This window comes from Hippopotamus amphibius, chromosome 6 (genome assembly GCF_030028045.1).
Source record: "Hippopotamus amphibius kiboko isolate mHipAmp2 chromosome 6, mHipAmp2.hap2, whole genome shotgun sequence".
Classification (NCBI taxonomy): Eukaryota; Metazoa; Chordata; class Mammalia; order Artiodactyla; family Hippopotamidae; genus Hippopotamus; species Hippopotamus amphibius.
The window spans coordinates 84248993-84261502 of record NC_080191.1 but is presented as its reverse complement, the minus strand read 5'-3'; the positions used below and the strand labels follow the sequence as shown (position 1 = coordinate 84261502).

The window sequence follows — 12510 nt, the reverse complement described above, 5'->3', positions numbered from 1 at the left end:
GCCAAAGTCAATAGAAAACCATGAACAGGAGAACCCTGACACCGCAGAAAAATATTAGATTCAAAATTTGGATTCTGGTCCCAGTTCTGCTACGTAACTTCATGACCCAGTGTAAACTTTGTAACCTCCCAACCTTTGGCTAACTTGTCTTTTAAATTATAGGGTTGACTCAGAGCTCTCCAAGGCTCCAGTCAAATCCAAAATGCTAGGTGTCAAGAATTAAAGTGTTTAAGTCAAAAGGCATTAAACTAGCATGCTGTTATAAACCATAATAGACATTTAAACCAGATGACTTCATTTTTGAAACTCTAACAATATTTTTAAACTCATCCGCAAAAGTCTATCAAACATAATATGCATGCTTTTATGCTTAAAACTAACAAACAAACAAACCAAAAAAAACAGAGTATTTCCCGCCACTAGTTCCAGGTATGAATTCAGCTCATTTTAGCACATCTGTGCGTGTCCACTACAAAATAGGATGATTTTTACAACATCCTCTTAGTTTATAAAATGAACAGTTTCAACAGAAAGAAAAATTGAAATCACCCTTTTTCTAATTTACTTAATAGTTAGTAAGCTTTGCCTAATTCAGATGTTAGACTTATGTTAACTCTAAATCCTAAAAATCTGAAAAAAACATTACCAGCATTTTCTCCTACACTAAAATCTCTCTGAAACTATTTTCTGAGAATTCTGTCACCTCACCCCAGAGGACCACGTGTAAGTTTCCACACTAGGTCCTGTTAGACTGTGTCATGACCATGAGGATGAGCTGCAGACCTAGCAGTGCTGGTGACTTCTCTGCTTCTCCCTACCCTTCTGGAGATTTAGCAGAAGTCTCCCCTGCAGTTGGAGTCACTTCTTGGAGGGTCTTAGACTCCAAAAGACCATGGAGAAACCCACGGTCAAACTTGTGACCCACAACTTTCTAACTACAATAAACTATAAAATAAGCTATAATACAGCTTTAATTTTGCTTCCGTGATAGGCACTATTCATAGACTTTCTAGAGCCATATAAGAATCACTTTGAATGTCCAGATGGAAAGCCACAAGAAAACACGCCCTCTAAAGGGAACACTTTGTCCACCCAGCACTTAGGGCCGTGTCTGTCAATGTTGGGGTGTTTCCCCTCCATATAATTCTGCAGGGGGGTCATTTGTTAGCTTATGTAAGAAACGTCTTAGCCTTTAAAAAAGTCAGCAAGGATAGCAAGGTCAGAGAAAAGAAAAAGTATATGTTTCTAATACAGTTCAAAATCAGTGCAGCTCCCGTAATAACCAGAAAAAAGAAATGTCTTACGAGTTCACCCCTTTCTCCTGGTTCACCCTCTTCACCAGAGGCACCCTAAAAATTAAGATTAAAAGTCACATTTTTATTTTTTAAGCTCTCTATTGGATTATAATTGCTTTACACTGTTGTGCCAGTTTCTGCTGTACAACAAAGTGAATCAGCTGTATTTATACATATATCCCTATGTCCCCTCCCTCCCGCAACTCCTTCCCACCCTCCCTATCCCTGCCCTCTAAGTCATCACCAGTCATTGAGTTGATCTCCCTGTGCTATGTAGCAGCTTCCCACTTGCCATCTATTTTACATTTGGTAGTGGATATATGTCAGTGCTACTCTCTCACTTCATCCCATCTTCCACTTCATCCCATCTTCCCCTTCGCCCCACACCCAGTGTCCTCAAGTCTGCATCTTTATTCCTTCCCTGTCACTGGGTTCATCAGTACCATTTTTTTAGATTCCATATATATGAGTTAGCATATGATATTTGTTTTTCTCTTTCTGGCTTAAAAAGTCATATTTTTAAAATTCTTAATCCCTTGGCTCAATTTTAACCAGTCAACATTGAGAAGCATTCATAAGTCCTCACAGTGCCCCCAAGAATATGCATAAATACGAAATGTACTCAGTGGTTTTCCAATCTAGCTGTTAGGGGCTAGTCCAACCCATAAAACATCCCAGAGAAAAGTCAGAAGATGAAGTTGAGTTTCTGCTAAAGTTAAGGATGAATGGGCATACATAGAGACACAGATGTAGAGAACAAACATAGGGACACCAAGTGAGGAAAGTGGGGGGGGGGGCGGGTGAGGAATGAATTGGGAGATTGGGATTGCCATATATACATTACTAATAAGAAAAAAATCAAATTGTACACTTTAAATATATGCAGTTTATTGTATGTCAATTGTATCTCAATAAAAGTTCTTAAAGAAAAAAAAAATTTTAATTTTTTAAAAAAGGATGAATGACTATATCCAGCAATTTTATAATTAAGTAATACTTAAAAAGGGCTCTTACAGTTGAAGAAAAACACTCAGGGCAAGAACTAACTCTAATTCTTATGCATTGTTTATTTGCTAAGGTCTTGGTAAAGAAAAAACAAAACATCGTGATGTGGCTATGGAAGGCTCCAGCGGACTGGAGTAAACCAATTTGGAGAATAAGAGAGACAGGGACACTCTTCTCAAAGGAAGGACAGCGTGTATTCTTGAAGGCAGAGCCCCCATGAGCTCCGGCTTATTAAAGGCTAGAGAAGGCTACAGACCAAATTCAACCCTGGGCTTCACTCACTAGGAAGCGCATCGAGCCTCCGCCGGTTTACCCCACCTGCAGATCAGCCAGTGCCCCCTGCTGGTAAAGCACATTAGTGCACATTAAATGCTGCATTTCACTGGATTCAAACAACGGCACCTACCTGCTCACCCTTTGGGCCAGGTTCTCCAACTACACCCTGGAATAAATAAAATATACTTTTTTTTTGGTATTTTGAGGTTTTTAACTGTATAATTTCAAATTAACCAATTCCCCTTATTGGGCTGGTGAATAGGAACAAGTGTGAAGAACGCCCAACTCCTCACCACCCAGAAAGAGTCAGGTAAGACCTGGAGAAACTGACAATTGTCCCAAATCACTGGCAACTTGATGCTGTCTGATCACATCCATGGAAAGCATGACTAGTAAGAATGGAAGTTTAGAACTATATAAGATGTGTGCTTACAGCTGAAAATTTTACTTTACTCAGCTTTTTTTTTTCCTTCTGATACATTATCGTATGAATAGATTTTTTGTTTGTTTCTTAATCTCAACTGTCAGTAATGTAAGGCATCTTTCTTGATAGCCCTCTATGGTAATTTCTAGAAAAATTCTCCATTGGGCCAAAAGCAACCTTGGTTTCTCAACATAGTAGAAATCGCCCCTCCAAATAAGGAACTTTCTGGAAGGCTAGGTATCTTACCCTGTCACCTTTCATTCCAGGAAGTCCAGGGGGGCCAGGCAAGCCGGGGAGGCCGGGGCTGCCGACAGAACCCTGAAAGACAAATACAGAGTCCCCAGAGCCACTGTTACCGCTCACGAAGCACGCAAGCACACAAGCCAGACGCAGCGTCGGGTGTGTGGACTCCTGTCTAGAATAAATGTGCTGTGGTTGGTTTAACTCTGCTCCTCAAACTTGCCACTCTCCCAACTCTTAGGAGAAGAGAGACAGTACCACTCCCCATCCCACCTCTGAGGTCCCCAGTTCCCAGGTCTGCACCCCTTCCCAACAGTGGGCTCTTTGAGCTGAGTCCCTGCCTCACTGGCTGTGTAAACAAGCACCGCTAGAGAAGTAAAAGGCAGCATTCACGCACAGTTCTCTCCAGGTCCAAAAACAACCAGGGGCCAAATGTGGCACTTCATATCTCTCCCGGTTTTAAAATAAATGCTACAAACCACACTGATTAAAATACCCTCTGAGGGTCTCCTAGATTCAATTTGAAATTCCTCATTTACATTTTCACACATTTACATAGGAATAGAAATCAAGTAAGGATGATTCAATTACCCTTTGTAAATTGTTTTTTTTCTCCTTGCTTCTTTTAAAAAATTTACTGTGTTTTGTATGAAGAAAATAAATGGCCAGGGACTAGAAATGTTACTTACCAGTTTACCTGGTAGTCCTGGGGGTCCTACTGGTCCTACTTCACCTCTACTGCCCTAGAAACACACAAACATCGATGGTCAACCAGACTATTTGACAAAATGCCAATGTTTAATCACAATAAAGTAACATGCTACCTAGGTTTTTGTTTAAACATAAAGGTCACCAAAGTATTCTCCCCATATTTGACTGAAGGCAGAGACCTTTATACAAAATGCCTGCAGCCTCCTCAGTGTTTATCCTGAGTTCTAAAAGTTCTAATACTGTTCATTGTGAATACAGACCGTTCCATAGACATCATACCTGACACACCTACAGGAAATGACAATTAGGCATTTTCAGCATCTACACCACCATCCAACTTAGATTATGGTGATTTGTGTACACACTTTATCCTCTCATTTAGACTACGTGTTCTTGAGGTATATGTATAGGAAAATTTTGAATTCCACATAAATGTTTAAAACACAGAGTAAATTTCAGGTCTATAGTACATTTAAAGCAGCATTTGGCAAATGATCTTGAACGTCTAAGAAGTGAAAAAAAACACAGAACAGAGATGACTGCCTTCAAATTACTACCACAACTTCAAAAAGACATAGATAGTAGAAATTATAAAGTTTCTGAAATAAAAAAAGTCTTTGTTGTACTCATTCTAAACATGTCTTAAAAGATTAACTAGACTTTGGAAGGTACAATTTATAATGTATATGCATCAAAAGCAACACTCTAATTTCATTCTGTGAGCCAATATCAATTTTTTATTAGAAACTCAAAGCCTTATGAGAAAAGGAAACACATGAACTCTTCAGTTTCTTTCCCTGAGAATTTCATACACTTTTATGCAGTCTGATAGAAGCTCATTTCATTTCTAATGCATGCTCAGCTAAGCTGAACACTGAAAGTTGCTGGATAAATAATCACATTTCCTGGATGGTGTACATAAAAATGAAGGTAGTCTTTTGAGTTTGTTTTCTTTAAAATGACATGACAACTTCATATTAATGCTTAATATTTATAAATGCTTCTGATAAGATTATCCTGATCTGACCCCTGCACTATTCATTCATCTATAAGAAGAACAAAATGTCAACATCCATAAACCTTCTGCATTTTCAGTTGCTCTAAAGGACTAAGAAATGTCTGACAAATAACAAGTCTCTAGCTACGAGCTATAATTTCGTGGCAGTCATTTCATATGACTTATAGGTGATTTAAACAAAATGCTCATAAATGCTTTTCAAAAACTTTTATATAAATGTTCCGTCTAATGTATGAGTTTGAGTGATACATTGGTCTTTAACCCTTGTGAGCATCTTGGAAGCCAGAAGCAACGCCCCACAAGGATGGATGTCAGAAGGATGTACTGATAAGTCTAGTGAAGACCAGTCACTACGATAGATTCTTCTACATGTCTCTCTACACATAAAGATTGAGTTTCACCCCATAAATCTGACACAGCACTTCAAAGCTCAAGATAGATTTTCTTCAGTATATCTGCTCTGCTGGCATTTTCAAATTATTTCTGAACTGCATCCTGATTGAGATCCTAAATGTCATTGGGATAAAACTACTTTAATTCACAGAACAATTAACAGTCATTGGTGGGAAACATAATTAATTGTGTGAGAAAGGCAAAGCAACTTCTCAACACAACCTCAAGTATGCATTTCTAAATAAATGAACCATTATGCCATCTTATCCAAAACAAGGATGATTAATATTTTTTTTTCCTCTTCCATAAACCAAAGGGCTAAATGAAAATAAAGGATTGTATAACCTTTCATTTGCTTTTGGAGATATTATCTTTTCAGTCAAAGACAAAGATTTTCTCTGCTGGAATCTTATCTTCTCTGTCTTTCATGCACTCTTATTATTCAGTTCATAAGTCTTTTTCAAGCCCTGGTAGCCTTGGTAATACGTATGAGAGGATCAGAACCCTGCTCTGCCGACCTATAGCCAGGACAGGGCAACACACGTAGGACCAGGGGAGGAATTGGTGAAATTACAGGCATTCACTCTTCTGTCACTGTACAAATATACAGCATGTGGGTCCTTATTTTTATTTCACTTCCATCCTGTAAATCCTTAGCTATTCTGAACTTAGGTATTACTACAGAATTTGTCTCACTGTGAAAAAAAAGTTAATGTTTATTTTCACAACAACCAAATAGCTACCAAAAAAAAAAAGTTAGGGCAAGATTTTCTGATGGCCATTCTTATGATTTCTACGTGTTCTAAAAACATGCATATTCTTCCTCTAAATTCTGAAATTTCGCCTGTAACTAAGATGAACCTGAGTGATCGAGATATAGAAAATAATCTGTAAAAACACAGGTTAAACTAAATACATCCTGCAGGGAGCAGTTCATCCTAACCTGTAACCACAAGTATGCTAAATAAATGCTAAATCTCTTCTGTTTCAACAGTGGTGGTGAAACCACATTCTCAGCTGTGGGCCAGGAAGGCTTTTGGGGAAATGGCTATTCTGCCTCATGGCTGATGTTTACAAACCTATTGACAAAAGTTATGGTTTTTAACAAGAGAACTGGAAAGAAGCAGAAAAAAAAGCAATACCCTACCACTGAAAATGTGAAGACCATCCGAAAATGCTCTATTTTTCTGTTGGATGCTCTGTGCTACCAGATTTATCTCCAACATGTTATGACATATCTGCCAATTCATCCCTATTTACCAAGGCAATCAAAGCTTTAAAAAAAAAAAAATACAGACCCTCTACCAGTGATTCCAAACACTGGCTATGCACCAGAATCCCCTGAGGAGGTTTTAGAAATATATTTCACCAGTGTCTTCACCACCTCGCCTCCCTAATTCCCCTCTGCATCCCACTCCTCTCCCCCAGGTCCTGATTCTGTAAGTCTGGGGTAAGACCCAGGAATCTGCTGCGACTTACGTTCTGTTCATTTGTCTTCACCAGCTTTGCTTAGACTTTTGTTAAATGTTCACTGCAAAAGTTCCCTAAACACTTAACTCTTAAATTTGCTAAATATGCTCTGTGCCATTAGAATTTGCCAAGATAACTTCAAATAAAAAACATCCAGCAGAGCCTTGACTTGTGGAGGAATTAGAGGGAGAAGATGGGGGCCTGGATACTGAGCCCCAGGGCCGGGTCAGGCTCTGCCATGCACCAGCTAACTCCAGGCAGGCAACTCAACCCTCTGTGCCTCGGTTTCCTCATCTGTAAAATGGGGCTTCTGGGAGGATTGAATAGATACATGAGGTACTTAGAACAAAGTCCAGCTCATAGTAAGCACCACAGATGTGCTACTTATTATGTTTATCCAAGGTTTTATCCAAGGACTAAAGACATTAGTCAAAATGATGGTTTATAATCAAATGTTTCATTAAATGTTCTTTGCCTTTCAAATCTTCCAAATTTCTTTAAAAGCACAAGTTGTGCTTGGAAAAAACCAAGTCTCCAGTCCTCATTCTCGAGTTTCTGTCAAGACCATTGATCACTTGTTCATAAACAAATACTAACAGCTACTTTGTAAAACTCATTTCAATAAATACAAACAAATGCTTCAATATGGAAGTCTCCCTTTCAAAATGGAACTATTAGACTTCTAAAATATCATGGAAAAATAAATTTTATTGTACTTGGGTTGTCATAATTATCAAAAAAAAATGGATTTTATTCCATTGTGCTGTAGATTGTGATAGCTGTTGAATTTGCCTGATTACCCAAAATGCTAACTAGCTGAAGAATGAACATTACCCTTAGTACCTTGCCAATTTCAGAAGTGGGAAATTACAAATTACTAATACTCAGTCTGTATTATACCCTAAGTGCCTCTTTCTGGCAAAAAATATGTTTAATCCAGAAGATCACTTATGATTTCTAAAGACTGTTGCTTTTACGAACTCATTTTCATATTACCATTGGAAGATGATATCAGTCCTACTACGAGGATACTTTTTAGGTTTGCCTCAAAAATATTTTTAAAATCTATTCAATTTTAGAACATTGTGTAGTTTGTATTTCTCTCCAGTGTAGGTTTAAATATCTCCCCACACAGAGGCAGATGACAACCTGTTTACACAATAATCATCACAGCTGCTTCACAAAGTATTGATGGGGGAACATTCCAGAGCCTGGTGGGGTAGGAAGGCAGCTTAGATCACTCAACAGCACATCACGTGGGACCTCTGTATTGAAGCTGTTGGTGATGGGATTGGTGTAAAAGACTCCAAGAAAAAGTAGACAAGCTTCCATACTCCAGGAGGGTATAATCTTCAGAAAACTGGGGGCAGATCTGTGTGGCACTCATCCCAGTCAAATCCACGAGAGCAGAGTAAACATAACCCACTCAACAAAAGCCCTGGCAAGTCTGAAAAGCCTGGAAGAGGAAAATGGACCAGGAGTCACTACACGGTTGGACCAAATCAGAGGCCCCAGCCACCTGCCGGCTCTAAACCAGGAGTCACCCAGACGCAGGTGTAAACCCAGTGGAGCGTGACAGAGAAAGCCAGAAGCACAAGCCCAGTGGTAAAGATACGTGCTCATACGTGATCACTAGAGATGCCAAAAGACTCCAATATTTTTTGCTGTGGCATTGGCAAAAGTTGATGGAACAACGGTGAGGAAAGGGGGGGAAGCACATAACTTCACAGACTTCAGTTAGCCTGATCCTTTTGTAGGACACGTTAGAAATAGATTTCATCCCTTCTACTCAGCTTCTCGATTTGAGATTTGCAGGAAAAACTGATCAAACGTGTGAAGAAGAATTGACAATGTGTGAACTTACCTACAAAGATGAATTTAATGATGTAAAATGAGAGAACAAATGTATCTTTCTGTAAGTAGATTTGGTGTTAAAACTCTGCTCCCAAACTATAATATTTACAACCTCTCACAATACTCATATGAAAAATTTATAGTAGGTGAGAAGTCAATTACCATGAACAGAGGCAGCATAGCAAGATTTACTATACCCCCCACCCAATGCATTTCAAGGAATATTTATTGAGCGCTACCTCATGGCAGGTCCCAGGGAAAGAGATGTAGGGGACAGAAACATGGATAGACATGTCCCTGACTTCCTGCAGTTTTCACGCCATGAGGCAAAAAGGGACCAAGGGTTACTGGTTCAGAATAAGGAGAGATCACTTCTATCTGGGGGGTAGGGGGTCATCAGAGATGGTTCCACTGCAGAATTACACTCCAATTGTACCTTAGGAGGGCAAATGGGATGTCAAGTCAGAGAAATAGAGGAAAAGGCCATCTCAATCACAGGGTATCACAAAGAAAACAGGCAGACTGAGAAGTACAGAGAGAGGGAATTAGCATGAAGTCTAGCTTCATGTTAATCACAGGCTCTGAGGAAGGCAGAAATGGGAAGTAAAACTAGGGGACAGATAGTTTAGGATTTCAGAGTTTCTTTTATTGTCAGTGGAAATCCACTGAAGATTTTTAAACGAAGAAGAGAAATGATGATGGAAGCTGTACCTTGCAAAGACCAATACAGAGGCACGTGAAGACTTGGAGCCTACCATTCCCCAGGCATTTATGTTTGTGACCAGGACTGCAGGCACACGGCTGGAGTTCTAAACACACCGTGCGATATGCAAGAGTCCTGGAGAACAGAGAACTATCCCAGCCAAAATACCAAGAGTACCTTGTTGGGAGCTGCAGGCAGAAGAGGGAAAGATGGGAGCAGGGAAGGCAAATCAGGAAATGACTGCCTCACTCATGCAGCAGTGAACCACCCGAGCTGGGGGTGGAAGTGGGCTTAGAAAGAAGAGTCAGATACGAGGCTTTAAAGAGGAGGTGTCCGGGTCCTCCCGGGGGTAGGAACGTGATGGAGGAGGAGCACCAAGGCTCTGGGCCTCGGTGACGGCAACAGTGGGAAGAATGTGGACTCTTACAGAAACTGAACAATCAAAACCGGAAATCAGGCTCAAAACCCTGCGCAGGTATAACTTCCTCAGACGTGCCTCCCCTTGTGTGAGAGAAATAAACACCGTCCACCCCACCCCATCTCCTTCCCCAGCCCAGTTTCAAGTCCATTAGTTTCTGCATCCCATAGTCCTGAGCTGGAGATGGGCCAAGCCCGCTCCACCCGTGTGGCTTGTGTTCAGTGCGTGGGCCTGCTGTCAGCAGGGGGTCCTGCAACTGTACTCAGTTTTCTGCTCTATAACATGAATTCCAGATGTCACAGTTGACTAACTTTCCTAAAGCTCCAGTTCCCCTCCCCCACACTGTTCAGTCTTTCTGTTGTTTTAGAAATGTGACTAGCTATGACCTCATTGCTTTGACAGTCAATTTAGGGAAAGTATTTTAATTAGAAATTCACAGGCTCCCAGCTAAAGGAGAAGAAAAGGATAAGTGAGGCGTGAGGGGCAGCTAGTTTCTTTGGCTGCAGAGAAACGTCCAGAAACCGCCCGATAGAGGTCAGTTGACAAATATCTGTGAGAAGTGGAAAAACTCCACTCTTATATCGCAAGACACCTGGGATATTTCACTTTTCTGAAGCATGAAAATCCTCACTCAACATACTCAAGAAATGCTCTTTAAAAAGTAACAATGATATTTGGAAACGTTTCTGTGTTCTCACTCGGAGTTCTTTTTGTTACCCAGCAGGCTTTGAAAATAACTTAAAATAGGGCAAGAGAGAATTTTCCAAGTTAAATTTAAGTGCACCATGTTTAATTCCTGAATCAGTGTCTAAGGGTTAAACTGTATCTAGTGAGAAAATATACCTAGCTGTATTTGCTGCAAAGTAGACACATTTACAAACTCACACTAAAAGAAATCTGACAGGTTCTCAAAAGATTAAAGTAGAATTACCACATGACCCAGCAGTTCCACTCCTAGGTATATACCCAAGAGAAATAAAACAAGTCTACACAAAACCTTGTAGAAAAATGTTCACAGCAGCATTACTCATAACAGCCATCGACGGATGAATGGATGAATAAAATGTGATACGTCCATACAATTGAATATTTTTCGGCAATAAAAAGGAATGAAGTACTGACACATGGTACAGCATAGAATAACCTTGGAACGTTATGCTAAGTGAGAAAATCCACATGTTGTATTAGTCCATTAAGATGAAATTTCCAGAGAGGCAAATCTATAGAAAGTGGATGAGTGATCTCCTAGGTTTAAGATTAGGAGGAAATGTTGAATCTGCAAGTGGATCTAGAGTTTCTTTTTGAGGTGATGAAAATGTTTTAAAATGGACCGTGGTGATGGTTGCACAGGTCAGCAATTATACTAAAACTTAATGGATTGTATACTTTCATAGGCGGAATTATACAGGATGTGAATTACATCTCAATAGAGCTGTTCTTATCACACGGAAATACTTCCTGCAACATGGAATGAGAGTAGAAAGGGTCATCATATTTTTTTTTTAAATACTTCATTTTTGTTTCTACTTTCTGGGGCAAAAGCATATTGTATATCTAAACAGCATTGCTGTTTCATTGTTTATCTGGATTAGCACAGGTTGAAACATCAGAAAGTGTTCGTGGATGAATGAATGGATGAACGAATAAAGGAAGGAAGGGAGGCAGGAAGGGAGGGAAGGAGGGAGAGAGGGAGACCCAGCAGAGGCCGGGGAAGGCACACTGGGAGGGGTCTACGGAAGAGGAATACTCACAGGAAGCCCCCGGGGTCCTCGGGGTCCCACCTCTCCTGGCGGCCCCTGGTGGCCCTGTCATGAGGAAGGCAGGCAGAGAAAACGTTAAACTCCCTAACCCTTTGCTTCATGATGACAACAGGTACAAGGTATGGAAAGGTAGCTTCTGGCATCTTACCGGTTTCCCTGAATTCCCCAACCGACCGGGCTTCCCTGGGGCACCTGTGTTACCCTGAAGGTAAAATACAATATTCAGAATAATTCTGACAGAAAATAAGCATAATCATCAACCTGTCTTACCCAGATCGGGTATTTCTTACACTTAAATGGCATTAATTTCCTGATTTTACATTGAGAACTTGGGAAGATGTAAACTCTCTTTCTTGGTGGATACATCAAAGTTCTTTAGATTTAGGATACCATTTTGTCATTTCCAGAAGTGTAATACAGGTGTCAAAAATGTTTAAAAGTGAAGGTCAAATGTCAAAAAATGAAGGTCTTTAGACAGACAAGAATATGAGAGGATTTTTCTTTCTTTACAATATTAATTGTATATGTCTTTATGTCTTTATCATTTCCACTTCCGATACACTTTGTTTTTTTTTGTCTGTGTTGGGTCTTCGTTGCTGCACACGGGCTTTCTCTAGTTGTGGAAAGTAGGGACTACTCTTCATTGCGGTGCGTGGGCTTCTCATTGTGGTGGCTTCTCTTGTTGCGGAGCTCGGGTTCTAGGTGTGCGGGCTTCAGTAATTGTATCACACGGGCTCAGTAGTTGCGGCATGCCGACCCTAGAGCGCACTGGCTTCAGTAGTTGTGGCACACAGGCTTTGATCCCAGAACCGGGATCGAACCTGTGTCCCCTGCATTGGCAGGCAAATTCTCAACCACTGTGCCACAAGGGAAGCCATATAACCTAATAGTGACCAATTTCTACATTATTCACAGTTTACTTTATTTAAAGTAAAACTATATT

The 12510-nt window shown here is 40.2% G+C and overlaps 1 protein-coding gene across 1 annotated transcript in view; it reads right to left on the bottom strand.

Moving 5' to 3' along the window:
- The window catches only part of COL9A1 (collagen type IX alpha 1 chain), a 93415-nt gene that overhangs the window by 20084 nt on the left and 60821 nt on the right, over positions 1-12510 (bottom strand). The window contains exons 27-32 of the mRNA XM_057739581.1: positions 11716-11769; positions 11559-11612; positions 3930-3983; positions 3247-3318; positions 2707-2742; positions 1305-1349 (exon numbers count right to left, since the gene is read on the bottom strand). Coding sequence (XP_057595564.1) covers positions 1305-1349; positions 2707-2742; positions 3247-3318; positions 3930-3983; positions 11559-11612; positions 11716-11769 — 315 coding nt within the window. The remainder of the gene's footprint in view (positions 1-1304; positions 1350-2706; positions 2743-3246; positions 3319-3929; positions 3984-11558; positions 11613-11715; positions 11770-12510) is intronic.